The 26669-nt window shown below is 38.5% G+C and overlaps 1 protein-coding gene across 1 annotated transcript in view; it reads left to right on the forward strand.

Annotated features, from left to right (window-relative positions):
- Positions 1-19701, forward strand: part of nfatc1 (nuclear factor of activated T cells 1) — a 124990-nt gene extending 105289 nt beyond the window's left edge. The window contains 1 exon segment of the mRNA XM_042331819.1: positions 16647-19701. Coding sequence (XP_042187753.1) covers positions 16647-16702 — 56 coding nt within the window. The 3' untranslated portion in view covers positions 16703-19701.
- Positions 19702-26669: the final 6968 nt, after the last annotated feature.

Genomic DNA, 26669 nt, shown 5'->3' on the forward strand with positions numbered 1-26669 from the left:
GTTGACTGTTCTATCAATACTGTCCAAGGATGCCAAAACTCTTGTTAGTCTGGATCATATTTTATTAAAAAGCCTCCTATAAGTGTTGGTCAGACATTCAACCATCATTTATGCATCAAGTAAAAAGAGCATACCCTCTGGGTGAAAACATTGCGTGATCAATTGTCTAAAAATAGATGGTGTTTTAACTGTTTGAATTGTGCTGTAACACCTGTGGTAAGGAACAATTACATGTCATGTCTTATGAAATAGGTGAGACACATGTTTTGTTTCCATTGCTCTGAATGCTGATGTTTGTTGTGGTTTGCAGACCGTGCCTCCTAATTCTGCACAATGACAGTTTTACTTCAACTTCATTGTTTAAATCTATAATTAGAATTTCCAGACCTCCATTCGTGACTCTCTTTTGGTCCAAACCATGCTATTTTACAGTACATATTGTACACATTAGCACAGCGTTAAGCTTTGCCCACATAACACAACTTTACATTGTGTAATGGACATTATAATACTAAAATGTGTTGCTGTAAATTTGATACCCTTTTTCATTATATTTTTTGACATTTAGCTCCCTATTTAGATGAGACATTGACTATATGCAATTAAATAATTTGTGTGTATGTATTTATGTATAACGCTGGTTACACGTATATAAAATATACACACTTGCAAGACCTTCTTAATCAGGATAAACATACACATACAAAGTATTTGCAGTTACTCCCAAATTTCTTTTGTTAAGATATGCATTTAAAAAAAAGGTTAACATTTGTAAGTAATTAGCGATTATTAAGACTGTGTTAAGCGTGAGCTAACAGCACTTAGCATGCTTTGGTGGAGTTTTTCACATCTGTAAAACACTGGTAGTGTCTGGATGTTTTACATGTGAAAATTGACTGGTAATTAGATGGGTCACACACAGGAAGAGGAGTGGCTCCAAGCTACAACACATTGGATGCAGCAGCCTTAACAATCAGCCTCCCTGATTTTGAAAGTAACAAAAATACTTTTCCCGAAGTCCAAAGTCTCAAAATTTCGCACACATCAATCCAGAGACCAACACTTCTTTGGACCATCCTTCCGACGTGAAAGGCGCTAGACAAATGTAATTTATTGTTGCTGCCCATAAGATGATCCTTTTGTGGAGTGCTTGCTATTATGAATTTGCACTAAATTTGAGAAACATGGAGGAAACAAAGTGACCATTCTTGTATGTGTGAATCATGAGAGAGGGTGCCAGGAAACTATTCAACCATGGTGACGAATCATAGCCCAGATTTTCACCTCACATCTATGCATGCACAGGTTCCAGAAGTGATTACTTGACAACAATCAGGACCAACAATTCATATTGTTATTCTTTTCCTCTTCTATTTCCTGGGAACCCTGAGGCCACTTCTAGCACTAGCTCTGTTCCTGCCCCCACAGCTGAGATTAGCGAGCTCAATGCACGACATGGATCAAACCTGGAACATTCCTGGTCTGCATGGCCCAGTGCTGAATAAGATTTTCTGTTTATCCACTGACCCATCAACTTATGAAATGTGAATTGCTACTCTGGGCTAAATGTGATGTAACTTGGCAGTAAAATAAGAGCAGAAGAGTTATGATTCTTTTGGATAGATGTCCGACATGCTATTATAAGAGTAGTCTTCAAGAGGGAAATTTTAGAATCTCATTTAATAACACTACTTTGAACTAATTACATTATATTCTCATTGGCTAAATCTCCCTTTGGAACACCTGTTTGCCTCATTCTTTCATCTTTATACAACTACAGGCTTCAATCTTGGCATCCCCCTAGCGCTATTAACTCATCTTCTTACTCTGCTTCGCTTTTCAACTCTAGCAACTCCTTGCCCAAAGGGTCCTTGCCCTTCCCTTCGATTTTCAATTTGAAAACAAACGGACTGTGGCTCAAAACATTCCCTTAATGTTTTTTTTAATACTGCTCTCTTCAGTTACTGGCCTAATTCAATAATACAAGACTAAATAAAATCTGTACACAATTTTGTAATGGATACAGTTTCTTCCTCCCATGAATTCCTTGACATTCTCTCCTGTGCAGTATCTAAAAATAAGGGTAACTTTCATTAGCCATGTAGCTTACCATATTAACAATGCACTCTTGTGCAACAGATTTATTATTTTGATATAAATTTTGCAGATGGTAACCCATTCTTAATCTTATGCCATCATTTTATATCACACCTCATTATTCATGGTCAACAAGATCCTGGAGACTATTACTCTACTACTTAGAAATTTCTCAAGCTGCCTTATTGCAAGTATTGCACAGCATTTTTCTAAACTAGCTACATTTCACAGATACATGTTGTTATCTTTGATGTTCCCTTGGTCAGTAAAAAAGAAAACTTAAATCATATGCTTAAGAAAGATTAGAATTATTACTGATTTATCTACACCAAATGTGCATAATGTTGGAAAAGTAACCGTTTTATTATTTTTCAGGGGTTATTTTGTGCTCATCAAAATGAACTGTGCTAGGACGAGAGATTATCGAATTGAATCAGTGCTGTCAATAAGCATCACCAGGTCAAGTGTAGTGAACAGCAGTTCTAGGGTGAAGTTCCCTCTGCTCAACCGTGAAGGCTATAGATGTATCACAGATGGCCATAGATGTAAAATCAATTGGGATATGTAAAAGGGAGGTAGACATAAACTTAAAAAGAAAAATCTATTATTTGGGCAAGATAAACTAGCATTCCAAATCATTGCATAGGGTAGTATAGTTGATTGCTACATTAAACCAAATAGATTGTGTTAAAAAGCAGATAGAATGACTTGGGAAACGAAAAGCAATTTTCATTGTACTGTTGACTCAATTTGTACTATATTTCTTGGTTCCAGAGTAAGTATATATTTCTTAGTGGTTTATTTCTCCCACAAACCACTATTAGGACTACTTACCAACTTCAATAATTAATAATAATACATTATATTTAACATTTTATATTCTTACATTTAATATAGCACTTTCATGTCAGAAGGACATCTCAAAGCACTATTTTGTAAAATGGAGTGATTTTACGGGCAAATACAGCAGACAATTTTACGACAATTCCTTCAACAAAGCAGCACATCCCAGAATTGAATTGGAATGCCAGCATAGACTACATGAGTAATACAAATCTTTGTTATAACTTGGATATATGACTTGCAAAATGTGGTATAAACTTCAACTACTACCCGTCACTGGGAATGTGGGGTTTACAGCCAGATATCACTGCAAGGCTTATTTTTCAGTCACTGCCACATGCATTTTGTTATCCACCTGTGTGAAGTTTTTGTTTTAAGTTTCACAGTTTGTTAAATCAGAACCTGAAAAGATTTATGTTACCGTCAAATCCATTTTGGCAATAAAAATGATCACTTGTATATTTGTATAAAGCATCTGCTCAGAGACCAGAAGCTAAGTATGTAATATAAAAGGAATTTAGGAAAAATTGAACCCATAACCCTTTGTCTCCTTAAGTCATATAATACAACTTACACTATCTCAGGAATCTGTTAGCTTTGAGCTGGGAGAGATGATAGGATCAAATTAGGGCTGTTAAATCAAAAACTATGGGAATGGCTGCCTTGGTGGTGAAACAAAGATTTTCACAAATGGAACAAATGCCCCCTAGTGTTACACAATGAAATTGGAGAGATTTTTTAAAAAATACTTCAAAGTATGCACTTCAAGTTTGATGCAACCTCACTCAATAAGTCCCCTTTCAAATGCAAGGACTATGTATTTATTAATTTCCATTTAATTTCATAAAAGATTCTATAGTGGAGCCTTGTTTACCAAGAGTCAAGCATGTTATCATTGTTTTGGGAGTGATTTGGCTGCTGCTGCTGACAGATTGTTGAAAACAGCCAATTCCAATTTGGTTGCAACAAGCAGCTTGCCTAAATGTGCTGCATTCTTCATATTCATTTAACAGCTCTCTAATATAAAGAGGGTGCTAAACTCTCTGTCTCTTCAGCTTTTCTCTAATTTTGAAGTAGACTTTTCAGAATAAAAGGATATGATGGTGAATATTTCCTGAAGCTGAACTGGAATACACTTTTGCAGGCACCACATCTTTCAGTACTCCACCTACGTGGGCTAGAGTGAGTGATTGTTGACAGTCCATTCAACCATGGGGGGCATCTCAGCCAAGCCTATTCCTGTCCTCACCCAGATCTATGTGCATAAACTTTGCAACAAAAGTCATCAGATAGCAACCCTGCGTAGGAACGTTGGCTGAATTTTCTCCCACCCTAGCCCAGAAGCACTGAAGTAATTTTAGCACATCTATTGTACTCTCCTGCATGAGTTCTGAATGTATATGTTTTGGTTAACTCAAAATACTATCAATAGTTACTTTATGACTGGATGGATTAGCTTCCATTGATCTATGAAGTGGATTACGTTGCTGCGCTTGATTTATCGGTGCTTCTTGTGCTAAATGGGCATAAACACTGAGGGAAATCGTATTAAAATATTCAAGATCCTATAGTTATATATAAACTGGACCTTAACAATGTATTTAACATGGTCAAAACTCTACATCAAGGCAATAGGGGTTCAGAGAGGAGGTAAGTTGAACAGATGGTTCAAATTCAATTCACAAGGCTTGATACCATGAGGGGTAGATATAAGGAAACCTTGTTGAATGTTTCCAGTATCCCAGACTCTAAGAGAAGTGCAAAAAAGACAACTTCCAGGTTGTCAGGTCACGCAGATGTCACTTCCTGTGCTTTGTGCGCCGGAAGTGCCGCAAGCGGTGACCTAACAACCCGGAAATTGATCATTTTTAATGCAGGACGTCTTTTAATTTCATAAAAACTTCTGAAGCGGAGCCATATTTACCAAGAGACAAGGTTGGTATCATTGTTACCAACGCCTGGGTGTACTGTGCTTCTGGTTATCTTGTCACCGAAGGGTATAAACAAGGCAGTGCTTTATTAAAGATACTACAGGGGAGCCCCTATATGTGGAATAGATCACTCAGGCAAGTGATGGAGACAGATTGTGTCAACAAATTCAATAGGAAATTAGATAGCTATTTGATGGTAAAGAAATCAATGATGGGTATGCAGTGTGGCATTATTTTATTTATTTACATACTTTGGGATCATCTAGATCAATGGTGGCCAAACCTTTTGGTCGGCCAACAAAATAAATGTTCTTGATTGAATATTTCTTGATATATGCCACAAATCAAGAAATATTCAATCAAGCAAAAACTGAAAAGGAAACATTGATTTAAAACACACTCACCTAGAATAGTGTGATGGCCCCATCATGGGTTGGCCACCACTGATCTAGATGGACCAATGACATATTTTCCAGTCGTGTACACTTCTATTCCTTTATTAATAATTGGGTAAATTATCACAATTCTGGGAAGGAAAGAGCAAGGGGTTCCCCCAGTGACATACAAACCCACCTCGGAAGACTTAAATTGGATCATACAACAAATCGGGTTCATGAATATCACAGATAAGACTTCAGTTGGCTTCTATGGATTTCAAAACCATGGATAACAAGGAAATGAGAATCAGCATCCTTAGACAAAATGACTAATTTGCAGGCTACCTAGTTAGGCACAAATATAAGGATATTTACCACCCAGGCTAGCTTACCAGAAGATTTGAATAAGCAATAAGGAAAGAGATTTCTGAAAAATCCTTCACCATAGTTTGTTTAGACTCAGTAAGCGGGGAATTGGAGTGAAATATCTTAGTACTAATTCTCTGTGGTGTAATAAATCTGAAAAATTGTGTACTTCTATTATGGGCTACGGTTTTAAGCCCCTTCTCCAGTGCAATATTGTTCAAGTGGACATTCAAAATCCTCCAATACTATTCAAACAAGAAAGAAAATTATCCTGGTGTCCTGGCCAACAAGTCTCAGATACATCATTCACCTCATGGCTGTCTGTGGTACCTTGTGTGTAAAATGGCTAAGTTTGCTAACAAAACACAGTCACTATTCTTAACAGCAATTATCTGTGAATTTTTCAAGACAATGAAACACATAATCTCAATGCAGAGATTATTATTATAAGCAAGTGCAGAATCACTTTTCAGTTTCTCCAAAATATACATAGACTCCTCACTTTCAAAAGTAATAATGTTAATCAAATTGTATTATTTTAACGGTGAATGTATCATATTTGTGACCAGTGCATTCTTGATGCTGATACATTTAGCAAGTTGAAAGTCAACAATCAAGTCTGTTTAGTTCATTTTAAAAAATAAGACAACGTGTTCCTGGCAGATCGTTTGGCACCACAAAGGTTCATCATAACGCATAAATTAAACGGTCATTGATGTGTAACAGTGCTGCTTGCAATATGCTCCCTACCACCAATTAATTGCAATGATAATATCCGCTAAATGTCACCTTAAATTGACATGGAAGCACAGAATATTTTTATCATCATTATCGTGTATCATCACTAACCTCACCTGACATAAACATTACAGCAGTTCTTGTTCTCAGCTATACTCACTAATACTGTACCTTGGGTTATTATAGGCTACTTTTTTATAGTCTCTAGTCTATAAATTTACAATGCTATTTACATTTATTTAGTGTATTTAACACTGGGAGTATGATTCAAAGCATTTTACATGGTTGGCTGGACATGTGAGCCAGCAATAGCAATGGGAAATCCCATGGCTTGATTGATCTGAAACTGTCCATTCACGCTTGATTGAAAGATATCCTGGTTTGTTGTGAGTATCCCGATTTGGTTGTAGGTACCTTGATTTGATTGTGGATACAATCAAATCAGGCTACAATGGCGCACTATGATTCATACTTACAGCCTGATTTGAAACACCCTGCTTTTGAACACTAAACATTTAGGCATTGTTTTTTTCTCCATGCAATAATTTTCCTTTAGCATTTTGAAGATAGATCAGAAGCAATGTCCACTCTAGTGGGGAATTGAGAATGGGCCATTAACAATAACATACTTGATCTTGGATCTCAATTTTCATCATTTTTTTCCTGGCCTCAATTTCCCAATGTACTGCATAGACTTTTACATTGCTGCTGTTTTCATCTCTCCATATTCTATGACTGATTACCTGGCTTCATTTTAAATTGCCTTCCTTGCTGTTGGCCAATGTTCAGAGATTTTTCTGTAAGAAATTATTCAAAACACACTTGGTTTAGACATTTTCAACATATTCCTATGTCCAAACATGCCATTGAGAGTTTCTCAAATAATTCATAGCATTTTTGCAGCCAAAAGGACATCTTCCAGTGATTAAGTTACTGACTGAATTTACTTTCATATCTCCTCTGTTTTGATGCCATCTTAACAGACTTAGTCTTAAGGCTAAGACTATGAGACATTTCTGGCCTCAGAAGTTGAGAGCTTTACTTGAACATTATCTAATTAGAGCATCTTTTAAAGGAGCTATTAGATTGAACCAGATGATTTTTGAAGTCTCCAGTTAGTACAAACATTGGTATAAATGCAGTGCAATCACTTGTCTGCGGTCATGGATTTAGACTTTTAGAATCAATCCAGTCAATTCTTAATGTGCTAAGGAATCATTGATTTTATTTTTATTTTAAGTAAAATATTAATGCAGCTTTAAGAGCATGGAAAATATTTGCATCTTGCAGATTTCTACAAATTAGTACAAAAGGTTAAGTCAGCTCACCGTTCAATAGTATTTACTGACACTGAACTGATCTCCTGAAAATACACTGTAGTATTAATGTCAACCTCAATGCTATTATGAAAATCCATATTGCCTTTTAGAAATTCAATGTCTATAGTAAAAAGTATTCAGCATTTGGTCAGATCAGTGTGAAACAAATTTTGGAGACAAAAGGCAGATGCTCCTTTTGCTGAGCTGGATAGATCAAGACAACTGTATTGGCACAACGTATGGAAACAACTGGTCTTACTCATTCCAATGGAGAGAGAGAGGAACTTGCTTAGAAAATTTGATGGTAGGAAATCATGGTATAAAACACAACCATTGAAAGTAGATATTAGAACCACTACTCTTCTCCACAATGGGCGGCAGAAGATCTGGATAAATACACAGAAGGAAAGCTGCACAAAACTTTCCAGAATCTCAGACAGAAATGTTGTTATTCCTCTCAACTATTCATCCTTTAAAATCATTCACTAACAGTTAATTATCCTACTGTTTTATGATTAAGTTAGCTTCTTCTGTTGGAAGTCTGAGATCAATACCCGAATAATGAATCTGTGCAGCAAAAAAAATTATATGAGAGGTTAAACTGACCTGTTTAGGAGGATGTTAAAAAATCCTATGGCACGGTTGGCCTCTGTTCTCCTCCAAATAGTGCCTACAAAAAAGAATAATCTCTAAACTCACTTGAGGCTTTTTATTTTTAAGCTTATGCCTTCTAGTTCTGCGCTCAAGAAGCAACCTTGATAAGGAGCAATCATGTGCTATTAACTAGGTACTGAATGATCAAGAATCTTACTCAAATAAAATTTTCTTCCTACTATTACTAATGCACATTCTTTATCATGTTCATGTCTACTCTTCATTTTTCAATATGCAACTTTCACTAAAATCCATCTGGTTTCCTTGGCCCATCTACTAGATGGTCCAGCTTGTCTTGAATATTGTTTATCTTCCTTATATTCATTTGCCTGTATAGCTTAGTATAAATAGCAAATGATGTAATATTATAAGGAGTGCTCTCCTCCACATTATTTATGAACATTCTGAACAGCAGGGGACCCAGAACAAACCGTTGCAGAACACTCCGCTAGTTACTGTTCCCAGATGGAACTTTTTTCCATTTTGTCATCACCTTCTGCTTCCTGTTGCTAAACCAGTTTGCAATCCAACTAGCTAATTTGCCATTAATTCCATGAGATTGTAACCTTTTAAAGTTTTGCATGTAAATCCCATTGCCTGTCAGACATCAAAGTCCTGGATGAGTCTCAGCTTCCTTCAGCTGAATGTCAACAAAGCCATCCTGCTTGGCTCCTGCCAGCGCCTCCTTGCCTTTTCAACCTCCCCAGCTGCTCACTCCAGCTCAGTGAGCCAATGCACAACCTTGGCGTTCTGTTCGACCCTCGGCTCACTTTCAGTTCCAGCCAAGATAGATTTTCTCCTCCAGAATACCATTTGCCTGCATACCTATCTCATTCTCTGCTGTTGAAATCTTTGTTCATCCCAAGCCACTTCTACACTTAATTTCTCAAACAATCTCTTCCCGGGCCTCCCTACCTTCAACCTTCACAAAACTCCTCAGTCCATATCCTCTCTCACACTAGGCTCTGTATCCCATCACTTCCATTCTCTCCTGATCCAACTGGCACTCTCACCCCCATTGGATTGACTTCTAGATTCTGATTCTGACCTGTAAATCCTCCACTTCTTTGCCCAAACCAAGCTTTGCAATCTCTTCCAGCATCACTTTAATAGAGACAGTTTTACATGAAAAAAACCTTCGCTTTTATTGGAAATAGTTGGGAGTCAGAAGAGTTTTCTATGTACAAACAAGTGTGTACGTAACCTAATGGTTGGCTGTGAACTACAAAGTAGTAACTTGATCAAGTGATACTGATTTCAAAACCTTTGCAGGCAACACCTGATAGAAATAGTGAGACAGAAATAAAAATCTAACAAAGGTGATTGTATTATAGATATGAGTTTTTAAACAATATAGAAATATATGTAATGGATGGATGTATATGCAGTGATATGTAATGAGCAATGTATTTTATGTATTCTGCTTAAGAAAAATGGTATCATATTAATAATGGTGCTTCAATCACTTTTTGAACAGTCTGAACAATCCTACTTGGTAAATGGGGCAGGTTTCTTGTAGGAATCTTATACATGCTTGAAGGGAAACACAGTGCCATTTGAGGAAATTGAATTTCTCTTCCTCCCCCCTCTACCATTAAAAATAAATCGATATATGTAATATAGTGCCTGGGGATATATTAGGGTGCAGCTTGAATGGCTGAACCTCAAGTAATTTAGATTTCTGAATGGGCTTGTCAATAAATGTCCAACCCTTGCAACTCACATGTATAATTTTCTGCTTGTCAGTAAACATATAGACCATCACACTATGTGCTTATAATGGGAATATCACAAGCAGAGAATTATACATGCTCACCATCAAGTTTGATCAGTTCACAAAGAAGCAGAGAATAAAGCTCATAGAGTTTGCTCAATGTTAAACTTTTCCCAACAGTGTTAAATGTGGTAAATGATCTGTAGGTAAATCATTTTGCTTTGTTTCAGCGGAAAATAGAATGAGCAAATGGAATTAATTAGGAACAAGCTTTTGTGTGAATTGTGTGGGTGTCAGTTCAATGCACTCCTTCCCACTCTTCAGTAAATGCCATTATATACTCAGATTCACATAATAAGTGAAATTTATGTTTTCTTACAGACTGCATTTAAGTTTTTGAAAGCTCTTTGTCTCAAACTATATTCATAATTGCTTGTTGCACCAATTAATGGTCTGTACTTTTTCTGTATGTCAGGGTCATTGCATAGTGCCCACAGAGGCACAAATAGACCAAAATACCACAATTGAGCCACCCAAGTGGGACACTGGATAAATGGTCACAAGAAGAGTCAAGGAGACCAGAACTTTCCAGTACCTACTGAGCTAGGGAGGGAAAATTAACTAGAGTTCTCACTCATGATATACAATAACACCTAAAACAGGAGCGATGGACATCAGGTAAGGACAGCTTGGCTGAGATGCCCTTTCCTCGCTGCCCTACCACCACTATGCTACTGGTCACTATTTTAAGTTTGCACATGAAGAATGGGCACCTTGACACAGTACCAGAAGAAATGCCAAGAAAAATGTAAAGGTTATGGTGGTCTGGATGGGGGCGTACATAAAAAACAAAAAGTGAAGAGAAGAAATATAGTAAACCATTCTAATGAATACCTGTAGAACTCTGATGTTTTTTCACTGATGTTTCTCCAGTATTACTGATGTCACTCCAGTTGAATGATTTGCACGTTAGTTCCATTACATTTTATTTTTCAAGTAATCATTCACACAAGATTTGTGTTATCCACCCATTTGAAACCTAGTTTAAACAAGGTTTAGAGGAGATGCTCCATGGAACACAGTGATTGTGGAGTCCTGTAGCTCAGTGGTTAGAGCACTCGCTTTGCAAGTGAGAGACCTGAGTTCAATTCCAGGCAGGGCGAAACCTTGGGCAAGTTTCCTTACTCCACACGCCTAATAATAATCCCTCCAAAACCAAAAACAATAATAAATTGGTCATTTTCAATCTACGACTGTTTGTGGGACACTGCTGTGCGCAATTGGCTGCCGTGTTCGCCCACAAATATACAGTCAATTCACTTTAAAGTGTGTTCTGTGAAGCGCTTTGGGACGTCCTCCCGACGTGAAAAGCGCTGTATCAATTGCCAGGATTATTATTATTCATACTCTAAGAAAATGCCTCCCGTGGAAGGAAGTAGGAAGTTGTGGAGATAGGTAGATATTGTGCATTTCACTTTGGGGACAATTTGAATCACTTTTGCTTGACCTTTGATACAAAACGGTGCTCAGCACCCAAAAGGTTCAGGAAGACTAGATAATTGATTTGCATTAGAATTTGCACAAGTCTACATGGAGACTTAAATAAGTGGGGTATGAGCTATGAGCAGGTAGAGGTAACAGGAGTGCATGGAAGGATCAAGCTTGAAGCCATAAACTTTTTTTTCATTCCATGCTTTCTTCAATTGATAAGATAAACTCCTGGGTAGCCTGAATGTATAGAAAGATTCTGGAAATGTACCAAGGAAATCCACATTACTAAGTATATAACTGAAAAATGTCACTTAATGTGTCTGTGGAAAAAGATCACATTTGCTGGATGTCTGGTGACAATGATAAGCATTTGTTTCTCAGCGCCTCCACATCCTTTGAGATAAGATGGCCATATCATGAACAGAGGATCTCATTCCTCTGTTGTGGGCAACTGAGCTGGCGAAAACACCAGAAAATCACATTTCATTTTAGGCTCTATTTATTGTAGCTTACATACACAATGATCTTTAGAATGTAACGTTATTCTGTAAATTCCTGTTGATTTAACAGAGAATACAAGTGGTTAATGCTAAATGGCATTTGTTGTAAGTTCTCACTTCAGGCTTAAATTGTTTTACAGATATACAGTTCAAGCCGGCTCAGATGTTCTTTGAATTGCAACAACAACTTGCATTTATGTAGCACCATTCATGTTGGTAACATATATTGTTATATTACTAGTATTGTTTGAACTTTGACAATTCTGACTTGTTAGACATAGGTAAGTTGATGCAGCAAACCATATATCTTTCACAAATTATTTTCATGTTTTAATTGAGTGATCTATATGGTAAACATTTACTTTTCCATGCATGAAAATTAAAAGTAGATGTAGCTAGTTACTCTTTTTGAATAGTGCCATGGGATCTTTAAGGTCCATGTTAACAGGCGGACAGGACCTCGGTTTAACATCTCATCTGAAGGATACCTCCAACAATGCAGCACACCCCTAGCACAGGATCAGCGGGACAGCCTGGAATATGTGAGTTAAAAGTTCAAACATGGGAGATTGAACCCACAGCCTTTTGACTCAGAGGTGAGAGTGTTACTAACTGAGCCAGGCTGAGACCTTTAGATATCTAGAGTTATTTTACTATGTTTATATTTTTCTATGTGTACCTCAGTGAATCTTATAGAAATTCTGATGCAAATTAATTATCCAGTTCTCTTGAACCTGTTGAAGCTCTTTACCACATTTGGTCATGCTTGAAAAAGCAAGTTTCTGTTCTTCTCATCACAATATATATAAAAAAAATTTCCTCCACTCCTTAATTCCTCCTTAAGCACACACCATTCCTGATTAATCTCTCTTATTGGGCCTGTTCTCAGCACTAGGTGATATCAACACTCGTGCTGGATGTGAGAAGCTTTAAAGAGAAGCAGTTTGACTCTCTCTCTGACTTATTGAGGCCTTTTGCCAGAATAAGTGCCAGACCTCCATTCTTTACCTCCCTGCGTTGACCAGCTGAGATCAGAAACTCTCCATGTGGTGGAAGTACAGGGTGGAACTCACAGCTCATTTACTGCGTTTCTCACCATTTTAGGACACTAACATCCAGAGGTGCCGGCACATTTTTCAATAGTATTTTTTTAAAAAAAACAAAGGGACTGTGTTACAGACTTAATTAATGTTTTGCATCTCTTGGGCCAACAGCAGTTATTGCTGGGCAGAAAGTCCATTGAGAATCTTCAAAGCACTGCTATCTCTCGTTTTCAGAGACAGCACATGGGGAGACAGAATGACACAGCCTACATCAGATCAGATCAGACAGCACATCTTCCTGTGCTGGTTCCATGACGTGGGCATTCTGGTACATGATAAGAACTATTTTAACTACAAGTTGGAAGTGCAAACAAGTGACATCTTCATTGACATTTTCACTTATCAAAATCTAAAATCAGGGCAAGAGACACACGGTTGCTTGTTTAGGTTGACTTGATTTTGCCATGTTTAGTCATTTCCTTTTTCATCTGCCAAAGCACACAGAATGATAAATGGACTCAATCTTGAGTGTGGGAAATGAGCTGTGGTGACAATCTGCAGGAAAGGGTTTTTTTTCCCTTAAAAAACAAAGAAAAGCAGTCTGTAGATGAGCAGTTTCGTGAGCTGATAATGCAAAGATAATGCAGCACCGGTTTCAGCGAGGCTTTGAACTGCTGAAAGTACAACTTCTTTTCTGTATACATATCATTGTGCCTTTGTTTCCGAGTCACAGAAAGGGTGGAAAATAGGTGCATGATGTACTTTTCGTCACAAGTCCAGGATTAAAGAAGTAAATGAAAGATGGGTAAATAATTCGCTAGGGCTGTATTTTATTGACAATACTTACAACAGCATTTTGTTGCAAACAAATTAGTTAAGAAGAGGCAATTGAAATATTATGTGCTCTGACAGTTCCATTTTCAGTATTTGTTTGACATTCTCAAATGGAAGTGAGGTCATCGCTCTCCAAGTCGTTACTCAAATGCTTGGAAGGTATTGTTCCCTTCAATAAATTAATTCAACTTTGGTGCAAATAAATATACATGCTTTAGTCATTACCAGCTCATAAAGAATTTATAGCTCTGAATGGATAATGTAGACTATTTCGGCAAGATGCAGAGATTCTGTACAGCCACTCAAATAATGTGACTTTTCAGAGACAAACCCAATCAAAGTGCTTTTATACAAAAGTTTGTATAATATGTTTTTCTATTATAATCGTTGTATCTGTGAAGCGCTTTGGGATGTCTCGAAGACGCGATAAGGCGCTATGTAAAATGCAAGGAATTTATTATTATTATTATTTGATACAGCATATTATCATGGTGAAACATCTCAAAGCGCTTCTCAGAATTTTATGTGAAGCATAGTGACTGAATTTGTTGGCAAACTTGGCAGCTAATCTACACACAGCAATGACTCACAAACAACCATGACTGTTTTTGTTTATCTGGCGGATTATTGGCCAGGACAACAGGAGAAACTTGAATAGTGCCACTGGAGTCCGAGACCATAGCAGAGCCCTCTAAGACTATGTGAAGAGTGCTATCTATATAAATACAAGTTGTGGTTGTGGTGTGAGTGGAATTCTAACAACCACCTGAACAAGTAGAAAGAAGTCAGTTTAACATCTCACCCAAGAGACATCAGAAGTTCAGAGCTTCCCTCGCCTAGTGCTTCCCTAGTCAAGTGTCAGCCTAGACTATGAGAGTGCAGTAAGTGCTGATGTGGGGCTTGACCCAAAAGCCTTTTGACCCTGATGACCAACTGAGGCAAACTGACATCTCCAAATTCCTGCATAAATTTAAATCACCTACGTTACACCTAATCACCAAGCAGCAAAGAGTACAAAAAGGAGCAATTACAAAGAAAAGTTCATGAACTATAAAGCATGAAGCTTGAATTATAGCCTTGATTGTTGAGTGGTATATCCTACATTTTACTCTCTATAGACTTTTAATCCCCCATAGGGGGAGGTGGTATTGTTGTTGAGCCTAGCAGTACCTGCCAGTTGACGCTGAATTGTGGCAATGATTGAACAAGAGGAAGTGTGATTGCTTCGTCGTTACTGCACATTTATTGAGAAAGGATGTGCAGTTAATTGTCGGGAAATCCTGTGCATATAGAGTATAAACTGTACAAAGTGATTGCTTCATAAGCTCTTTGTTTGGGATGGGGGGAAGGAACGCAGTCAAGGTGACCTAAAATCCTAACATACGTAGGAGTACGCAGAATACAGCAAGTCTTTGATCGAGTCACCGGCCAAATGAAAGCTAGATCCTATTAATCAAATAAAGTAGAAAAGGAAATGTCCCACAAAGTCCTGTATTTCAGTTCACCTTAATCCATGTACAGAAAATCTTCCAGTGTGATACTTGTAGCTGTTAACTATTCACTTGCCTATTCTCTTGAGAAGGATACTTCATTGAGTGGGCTGAGAAATATTGCCAAATGAGCTCCTAAAATGTTACCAGGGGAAGTAAGTATCAGGCTGTCCTCCTTAGCCCAATGATAGATGCAAAATTGTAACACTTGTGCTTGGGATAGCTGGTAAGCACAAAATAGAGGGAAAATTGGAAAATTTGTGCAGAGAAATTCCACCTGGATCTCTTCCACTCTTCAGACTCTGCAGAATTTTTTTTTAAATAATACAGCCTTTTTTAATAACTACAGAAAATCAACTAAAAAGTTAAAACTGAATTCAACAATTTTCAATTCCGGATGTTCTAAAATGCTACATAAATAGAGCAAATCTAGATCCAGGGGAATTTTTCCGAGAGATGTGCTACTTAATGGCAATGAAAATTCTCACATTACGCACCCTGTTTTGTATATGAAATGTGTTAGTTTGCATTTAAAGCCATAGTATAATATTTACACATTGTTATGTCTAATACATATTGGAATTTCAAGGCCAATAATTGACTGACTGCCTGCCTGACTGACTGGTTAATGTTTATTTTGGGGTGGGATGAAAACAGTCCAGCAGTGCTTTCCAATTCTCAAGACAATATGCAACTCTATTTGTACTTGTAATTCTTGGAAACGTACACCAATTGCTGAGATTTGTTGAAAAGAGAATTCAGCATGCAGCAGCAAATGTCCGTCATTTAAAGCAGTCAAGATAACCATCAGAATTCTTCTAAGTTCTGAATCCACGAGGATCCGATTTAACTTAAATTTTAACAGGCAAAGGATTCTTCAATGAGGAATGAAAGTGGGACCTATGGTAACTGGAAGCACCTCACATCGGCTCATGGAAACTTCACTCTGAAAATAAAATGTATTAAATGGAATTCCTGCAACTCGTCTTGACACTGTTCTGTTTTTTCTAATATTCGTGCATATTTGACCCTTTGCATGGAATTCTCAGTTTAATGTGGATACTCTTAAGCATAGTGATGGGTTTCCGCGTGGGTCAGACACCCGGCTGACCAAAAAAATGTAGAGACTGCGAACTATTGCAAGAGTGACCCCAAATCGCGTCTTTGTCTGTGGGTGAATGTGTGTGCAATAAGCTTGTAGCTTTTCATAAACCCTTTCCAATAACTCTTCTCTTTTATTTCTTGCCAGTAAATGAAATCATACAAAATGACCTCTCGAGTGCCTCTATTCATGGACATTCATAGTAAAAACTGGTCACAAGTCCCTGGAATGAAAGAAAACCCATTGCCATTGTAAAATCGTTTATAGTGTGAAGATCGCAAGAAAACTCAAAGAGAAATCGTCAGTGTGGAACCAGGCTTCTCAAAGCGAAGTCTCTTTCTGAAAAATAATTGACTTCAGGTAACAGGGTGAAACTTGAGTTGCAGTTTTTCCAAAGCTCTTGAATCAGTAGGCCCAGCAACCTCGTAAAGCATCATTTGGATGAGTTCTCAACTTCAGCACGAAATGTGTCTTCCTTCATCATTCTCAAGAAAACTCGTGAAAACATTTAAAAGGATTCCAAAGAGTCAACAGGGCTTTAAAAAATAAATACAGTATGTTGATTTTTGTTTCAAGAAAAAACATCCTAGATGTTCTAAAATATGCAAATAAAAGTGCCTTATGTGTCCTTTTTAGTTATTAAGGAGATGTTCTTTCTATTTTAAGTCGGTTGTAGGAATCGCAAGCATGGAAATGAAGATTTGAGTGTGCTCCCTGTAGAAATATGTTATTAGACATAGAAAAGCAGCAGGTTAATGTGAATTATTAGACTTATTATATTGTGTACTTTTATATGTGCCTAGTTAGTTCATAACCATGAGAGAAGAGCATCCAATAATATGCAGTACTGTTTGTTGCATCTCAATTCAACTCTATAATCCAAAATTGCACCATTATAAATGTATCAGCCGTCCCAGAGAGGTTTATTGGTTCCATACCAGTTAGTAGTGAATTCCAACACCATTCCCATGTCTTTTGAAATTAAAACTGAAAGAATAATTATGCAAAAGCATAGGCAAAAATCCAAGTGTCTAGAGACCGTCTTGTAGAAATACTGTCAATACTTCCAGAGATAGCTGCTGTGGAAGAGTTAGTAATGTTGTTATATGTGGAGTTTACTCTGTATGTGCTGCATTGTTTGCCTGCTGCTCTCATGTGTGCATTTGATGAATATTTTGAAGCCTGCATCTTTCATTGGTTCGATTCTGGTATTGTAGAATAGAAATGTAACTGGATGGACTTGTATTGGTCACTTTTGTAGTGCAGCTGACTATGACAAAGAGCAATTTCAGATCCGCATAAATATTAAAAATGAAAATGTCAAGAGAGTTTTAGAACATTAGAGGGAACATCCTTTGTTGTATTTCCTGTCCCATAATTGTAACTGATCATGGAATACTCAATGGCACAATCTCAGTTCATACTGCCGGAGGTTAACATCCAGGGGTCTTGCTTCATATCACAAGGTTCTACACCAGCTAGAATAGTGATTATTCCTGTTGTAACGCACAGAGATAGAATATGCAAACTACAATATACGTGCATTTTTTTAACCTTTTGCCATTATGCAAGCACTTTAGAAAATACATTATAAAACAATTGAAAAAAAAATCTCAAATGCATTAGTGGGTAGCTTTACATTTATTTCAGATGAAATCTCAAGGGTTAAAAATGTTTAGCTAGATGAACTCGCTATATGATAGAAGGATGAAGCTATTGTTATTTTAAATACAAGTGACTTCGACTGGAATATTGCATGATCAGTGTTCTAGTTCTTTCAACAATGTGCTTTAAATCATAGCATGATAGGCCATAGTAGTGCTGTTTATCAGGCTATATAGCTTAATTATTACTAAATAAGTGCTCTTTTAGGTTTTGTTCTTATTGTAGTTAGTCTGATTTGATTCAATAAATATGGTAATTGTTTCCAACTCCAGTGCCTTAGCCAGTAGTGCCCTCTCTAGGTTTTGCCCAGGAATTACACCGTTTTTAGGTTGAATCATCGAGTTACTTTTGTTTACTGGTTAATATTCACAATATCTATAAAATACCAGATGAAGACGTATACAGTCATATGCATTGTTGCTTAAAGAAGCAAATGTAAACAAATGGTGATAGCTTAAGGTGTAAATTGTGCTATTCCCCAGCTTCACTTGATATTTCACTCGACAGCCAACCTGGCAAATTACTATGAAGAGTTTAGAGCGTAGTGTGGCTAAGTATCTTACCTTAACGTTACTTATGGAGCAAAATTCCATTGACCATTCATTGCTTCTTTTTGTTTCTCAATATCGCTGACCTTTTGTAGCCTGTTGTAGCCTGTTGCAGTACCTCGCCCTATTTCACCATTCATCAAAACCTTGTGCATTCTATTCCACTTTGGATTCATCTTTTGGTTCAATGTTCAGCCAGCAGCTTTTAGTTGGTTAAAGGGTTAATATAGTTGAGGCTAAAAAGCCCTAATCACCAAACAGTGAATAAATTACAATTCTCAGCACTCCTGTGGAGATTTTCCAACCTATAGTGAATTTAGGAAGACTAATTTTGCTTTCGAAAAAATACCGAATGAGTTCACAATACAGCTGTCTATAACGATGGGCTTTGCTCACATATTGCTGTGATAGCTTCATTGCACGCATCTTTCAAAGTTTGCTTTTGTTTGTAACAGGTTTCTTAGCAGTCCGATTGCAATGCAGTCTATATGAACATTTGTTTGTTTAACTAGGTTGCACCAGACAACCATTTCTATCTACCTAAATACTCAACTCATTTTTTTCTTTATTGTATATATTTTTTGCATTTATATCTGTATTTTTGACACATTTTACATGGTTAAGAGTTGTGCTGCTTTCTATAAGCTGTCCCAGAAATGTTCCAGTTGAAGTGTTGGTCTTGGTTTCTACATTAGAATGTATTATAGCTTTGCATTGCTGGTTGAAATTTCCTGGGCAAAATAGCCTCCACTTGCCCTGCTCTCATTATTTCAGGAATAGCTCCTACATTAAAAGACAATGGACACAATTTCCCCCTCATTCATGGCAAATTCTTACTTCTACATCTTGTCTTTCATGTCCTCGCAAGCTCATATTTTCTTGTACATTTGCATCAATGTTTTGTTTTGCCATTTATTCTTGCCATGTAAGCCCTTTAATGGAAGTTATGCAAATATTTTCTACATGTAATGTAAAATAAAAAGCACAGTTTGAAATATTTCATTGTCAATAATAGTTTTTTTCTCTTCTACATTGAAGGTGATGATATAGTGTCTATAATAGTATATAATTACCCAACCATGTCATACTCTGTATATATCTTTACTTAAAACTTACTTTTTACAAATAAAGGAATTAAATTTTTGAAAGCAATAATGGGGTTGTCAATATTAATGTTGACACTTAATTACAGGCTGATCCCCAATATAGTGCACTCGAGTGCAGTCGCCCAATGGATCCGTGCGGTACATCAGATGTGCGATGCACTGACCAGCTTTCTTCTCCGAGTGTGCAGGACACAAGGCCTCACAGCAACCAGTGCTGTCTCAACACCCAATCCAAAGCAAGGTTGTGGCTTCCTACACCCATGCCCGGTGTGCAAGAAATGACATCAACAACAACCTGACAACCTGGAAGTGCTTATGGTAACCTTTTTTTAGTGTACCTCGTTATAAAGTGGTGTTTGAGATTATGGCCCTAAACCGTTGCGTTATGAAGGGGTCAGACTGTATGTGTTACATGCAAAATTAAAGCAAATTTGGGGTGAAATGGCAAGCTGTAATATGTTATGACGAATGATAATTATCACATAGTAGAAAGCTGCAGTTAAGCTTGTTGACAATGAGTGTGCCCCCCTTCCCCCCTCATCTCGCCATTGGACAATGATTCAGCCCAAAGATACCAGCAGATAGCTTTAGAATGCAGGGTCCAAATTAACTCTCAAACAATCTAGAGTTGATCTGATATCAGTGTTACCACATGATACCTGGCATTTTTCATGTGCGTGATTTTAAATATATTCAGACTATGTGAGTGGAAGAAGCTCAGTAGTTACTTTAAGATGAATCCTTGGACCTTCATTCCTACTAGCTGACATCATCCTTGACATTATACAGTACTTCTTTCCAAGGTTTCCAGGGAGATTGTGTGTGACCCAACATGTTAATGTCATGTAATCTTGTTTATGTTCATAAACTGAACAAACAGCCCTTAAAAGGTCAACCGACATCCTTTAGAAGAGCTATTAAAATTCCAAAGGTTACCCTGCAAAATGAAAAATTTGGATAAATACTCGTAGATACCAAAATAACATTAATCCATATTCAGCTACTAATGGGTTCTCTTATGTAAACTATAAAGTTTACTAGTTGTTTCTCTGCTGTGGAAGATATTTTTATAACATGCAATCAAAAAAGTTACATTTGGAATAGATCATTTTCATGTACCCTTACAATTGTTTTTGGTCAAAGGTGCATATTGTACCCTGTCATAACTCCATTATTTATATAAGCAAAAAATTGCTTTTGAACAAGAATAATCTCATCGGGATTTTGAGCTCACAGTTGGGCCTCATGCTACATTGTTGGAGGGACCATCCTTCGGATGAGATGATAAACTGAGGCCCTGTCTGCTTGTTCAGGTGAGTGTCAAAGATTTCATCCCACTATTCAATGCAAAACAATATGCAAATTTACATTATTATTGCATTTCATGTTAGGAGGACATGAAAGGCAATACAATATATAAATATACCAAGATGCTTAAATACTAATAATTGTTATTATTAACCTAAAATCTAGGTTTGGCAACATCTTTAAACTGAAAATGTCAATCAACTATCTTTCTAAATTGGAATCATCCTTATTAAAATCACTTTAGCATTTTAAAATTGACTGGTAAGAATCTGGATACAATTTGCTAAAGGGCTTTGTTTTTACATTACTTTGGTTATTTTAAGAAGCAGAGAACAACATGCTGAATAAAAAAATGTATTGTAGCAAATCACTGTGATAGCTTTAGTGCTCTCCATATGTCTCATGACGTGCATCGTTCCTTTGAGTTGCAGTGCAAATAAACTCCTGCTGCTGTAAAATGCTGCCAGAATAGCAGCCAAATAATCATTTACTTCAAGAAAAAAGGTTATTTTAGTGAACCATTTCTCCATTTAGAAAGCATGTTGCAGATTCACACCCGCCCACATCCCTGAGCTGTTCTCAATGGTGAACTCTTAAAAAAAAATGGGTCCAAGGCATTAAATCTGTTTGAAATCCATTGTCGCCCTTTAGCAAACATGTCAGTGCAACAATGGGATGTGAAGCGTGATGTCCACTGACGGAGAATTGTGCAATGCTGCCAGTTTACCAGCTTTTTGAGTTTACCAAATAAACAGTATCCCACTCACTGCCAGGAGAAGATACAAAATGGAAATCTAATGCTGGGAACCCAGCTCCACGGATGTAGTTACTGAAAGCGGCATTGGCTCCACCACACTCACACACCCAGGTCATTCGATGGGCTGAATGGCAAATCACAATAACAATCCTTATATTTGGTATAGCACCTTTCACATCAGGAGGACATCCCAAAGAGCTTAAGTGAACCACTAAAATGACTGATTGTACTGGAGAGTCACTATCCACTTAGAGAAAGATTACTTTAATTTCACCTGATAGAGTGTAATATGAGGCAGTTTCTATTCAAGTAGGAACTTATTCCAAATACCATTATATATAAGGGTGTATATATATATATATAATGCATTAATCTGACAGTGGCCAAATCAAAATTCCACATATTCAGTCTTCCAAGGCAAAATATTAACAATGGATCCCGATCACATTACAATTTAGTCACGTTATTCAGGCCAGATGGGTACCCCAAGTTATGAGTGAAACACACTTTTTGAGAGCAATATTTCAAATGAAATGTACAGTTTATTCAAATATAAGCTCTCTGGTGTGCTTCAGTTGGACATGCCTTGCATCTCAGCATTCAAAGTATGCAGTTCAACAGTTTCAGCACATATTTCCACCACCTAGACTCCCACATGAGAGCCATCTCTGCCAGGCACACTTCATGCTTTTGTGACCAGTAATTAATATTTAACCTTATGCTACTATTTCTTCCTGCCACTTTTCCTGCCTGTTAATATTGGCACAATATTAAGCACTCTGAGATGCCATCCTACATGAAGGGTCCTATGTAAATGCAAGTTGTTGTTGAATAAAAGATGTGTAGGCCACGGGGTTTGGCTACAAAATACAGTCACTTTATTTTACAGTAAATTCTGTGAAGCATTCTGACATATGTCTTCCTGACATATGCATGTCTATAAATAAAAAATATTATTTATCATTATTAAACATTCACTTTCTTGTTTTTTTATTCCCTTTCTTCGTATTCTACACTCCTTACCAGGGACTAAGACATTGTTCTCCTGTATTTTGGTCTGGTTCTGAATAGATTGTAACTTACAGGAAAAATGGCATTTCTTAAAAAACACATAAAAGGAAATTTGAAACGAGTTGAGAGAGAAAAAAATCAGAAGTCGCTGGGAACACTCAGCAAGGTCAGGCAGCATCTATGGAGAAAGGAAAGTAAGTCAACATTTCGGGTCCACGACCCTTCGACAGAACTGTGACATGTTGGGAGGAAGAGGCTTTTAAGGGCTAACAGAGAGCGGGGAGGCAGGGCAAGGAAGACAAAGGAGAAAATGGGGGAGAGGACAGGGAATAATGGGTTAAATAGGTGTTAATAATGCAAAACAAAGAAGGGGAAAATTGCAACAAAATAGGCAGACCAGAGAGAGAAAAGGTGTGTCTGGGACCCAGATGATGTGGTTATGGTCACAGAAGAGGGGGAGGGGGAAGGTGAGCTGTTATCGTCTGAATTTGTTTAAATCAATATTGAGGCCAGAGGGCTTGTAAGGTCCCTAACAGATAAATGAGGTGCTGTTCCTCAAGCTTGTGCTGTAGCTCATTGGAACAGCGTAGGAGACCATGGATGGAGAAGTCAGAGTGCAAGTGGGAGGTAGAGTTGAAGTGGCAAGAAACCGGAAGCTCAGGGTTGTGCTTGCGGACAGAATGGAGGTATTCGGCAAATCGGTCACCTAATCTACATTTGGTCTCCCCAAGTATAGAGGAGACAACATCATGAGCAGCGAATGCAGTAAACTACATTGGTGGTAGTACATGTAAATTGCTGTCTCACTTGAAAACTGTGTTTGGTGTCCTGGACAGTGGTATGGGAGGAGGTGAAAGGAGGTGGAGTTCTGTAGCTCAGTGGTTAGAGCACTTGCTTTGCAAGCGAGAGACCTGAGTTCAACTCCAGGTAGGACGAAACCTTGGGCAAGTTTCCTTACTCCACACGCCTAATAATAATCCCTCCAAAACCAAAAACAATAATAAATTGGTCATTTTCAATCTACGACTGTTTGTGGGACATTGCTGCGTGCAATTGGCTGCCGCGTTCGCTCACAAATATACAGTCAATTCACTTTACAGTGTGTTCTGTGAAGCGCTTTGGGACGTCCTCCCGACGTGAAAAGCGCTATATCAAATGCAAGGATTATTATTATTATAAAGGGCAGGTATTGCATCTCCTGCACTGGCATGGGAAGGTGTTGGCAGGAGGAGAGGAACTGTTGGTGGTGATGGAGGAATGAACCAGGGAGTAACAGAGTGAACCATCCCTTCAGAATGCTGAGAGGGGAGGGGAGGCAAAGATACATTTAGTGGTTGGATCACGCTGGAGGTGCCGGAAATGGCAGAGAATTATTTGTTGGATGTTGAGGCCTGTGGATGGAAGGTGAGGACTAGAGGGACCCAATCACAATTCTGGAAAGAGGGAGAAGGAGTGAGGGCCGAGGTGCGGGAAATAGGATGGACACGGTCAAGGACCCTGTCTACTACAGGGATGGGAATCCTCAGTCGAGGGAAAAAGAAGACATTTCAGCTGCTCTGGAGTGAAAGATGGCATCGTCCGAGCAGATGCAGCAATGGCGGAGGAACTGGGAAAAGGGAATGGAGTCTTTACAGGAGGTTGGGTGGGAGGAGGTGTAATCCAGGTAACTGTGGGAGTTGGTGGGCTTGTAAAAGATTCTGTTGATAATCTATGCCCCAAGATGGAAATGGTGAAGTCGAGGAAGGGAAGAGAAGAGTAGGAGATGGACCATGTGAATGTTATGGAGGGGTGGAAGGTGGAAGCGATTTGGTGAATTTTTCCAGCTCACTGCGAGAGCAGGTAGCAGCCCCAACATAGTCATCAATGTATCTGAGGAACAGGTCAGGGAGTGGACCTGAGTAGGCCCAGAACAAAGAATGTTCTAGGTGGCCAACAAACAGGCAGCCATAGCTGGGATCCATGCGGGTTCCCATAGCGACACTTTTTACTTGAAGGAAGTGGTTTGAGTTGAAGGTGAAGTTGTTCAATGTCAGAACAAGTTCAGCCAGGCGGAAGAGGGTGCTGGTGGATGGAGACTGGTTAGGCCGCTGTGCGAGATGGAAGCAGAGGGCCTGCAGACTGTCCTTGTGGCGGATGGAGATGTAGAGGGACTGAATGTCCATTGTAAATAGGAGATGGTCGGAGCCAGATAACTGGAAATTTTTGAAGTGGCGGAAGGGGTCAGAAGAGTCCTGGATGTAGGTTGGTAGGGCCTGGTCAAGAGAAGCAAAAATGAAGTCCAGATATGAGGAGATCAGTTTGGTGGGGTAGGAACAGGCTGAAATAATAGGTCTCCCTGGACATTCTTGTTTGTGGATCTTGGGGAGGAGACAGAGGCAGGCTGTGCATGGCTGGGGCGCTATGAGATTGGAGGCTGTGGGAGGAAGCTCCTCAGAGGAGATGAGGTCATTGACTGTTTCAGTGATGATGGCTTGGTATTCAGTTGTGGGGTCATGGACCAGGGAGAAGTAGGAAGAGAGTTGAGAGAAATAAATGTCTTTTTGAAGCATTTTATCAAAATGTAATTAGCATCCAGAGCTATGACTGTATTTATAGACAAACTTGGAAAGAGGACAGCCATTTTATATGGCAAACAACAACAACAAATTGCATTTACATGGCGCCTTTCACGTTGGGAAGACATCCCAAGGCGCTGGACGGTGAAGGGTTTGCACCCGAGTTGGGGGTTGGAATCAAGAGGGGTGGCGTGAGCAGATGAAGAGGAGGGTCTTAAGACAGGCCTTGAAGGAGGCAAGGGAGGGGGCGAGACCCAGTGTCTCTGGGATGGAGACCCATAGTGGGGTCACTAAGGTTGATGGCCCGACCACTGATGGTGGAGTGGACAGGACGGGGGTTGTGAAGCAGGATAGTGGACAGGTTGGTAAAGTTTTAGTAGGTTCTAGAGGTAGAGAGGAGCAAGACGGTGGAAGGCTTTAACAACAACAACAAGATTCTATTTATAGAGTGCCTTTCACGTTAGGAGGAAGTCCCAAGGCGCTGGACAGTTGGATCAGGACCCGAGCAGGGGGGAAATGGTCAGAGTGAGGAGGGAAGGGAGGGAACGAGGAGGGGGTAGAGAGTTCGAGAGGGGAGCTGAAGTCACTCAGAGAGACTTAGAGTGAAAGCGCTTTGGGACGTCCTCCCAAAGTGAAAAGCGCTATATCAAATGCAAGGATTATTATTATTACATGGAGAGAGGCACTGGAAGGTATATTAAACTGCAATCACTCTAAAGCTATAACAACAACAAGATTCTCTCTCCTCGTTCCCTCCCTTCCCTCCTCACTCTGACCACTTCCCCCCTGCTCGGGTCCTGATCCAACTGTCCAGTCACTTAGAATGAAAGGCACTCTAATAATAATAATAATAATAATCCTTGCATTTGATATAGCACTTTTCACGTCAGGAGGTCGTCCCAAAGTGCTTCACAGAACACACTGTAAAGTGAATTGACTGTATATTTGTGTATATAAATGGAATCTTGTTGTTGTTGTAGCTTTAGAGTGATTGCAGTTTAATATACCTTCCAGTGCCTCTCTCCATGTAGCCATGTATATGACCTTACTTTGTAAAACAAATCTGGGGACATATAACTGAACTCACCACAATTACTGATTGCGCCTTATCACCTCTTCACCACAATTCCAGTACTCACCACAGTACTGGAGAAGCTTGTTGGATTAATGGCTGTATTTCTCTGAGGAGGGTATCTATTTTAGAATTGCATTGTTCTTGC

The sequence above is a fragment of the Callorhinchus milii genome, unplaced genomic scaffold, assembly GCF_018977255.1.
Source record: "Callorhinchus milii isolate IMCB2004 unplaced genomic scaffold, IMCB_Cmil_1.0 Scaffold2, whole genome shotgun sequence".
Classification (NCBI taxonomy): Eukaryota; Metazoa; Chordata; class Chondrichthyes; order Chimaeriformes; family Callorhinchidae; genus Callorhinchus; species Callorhinchus milii.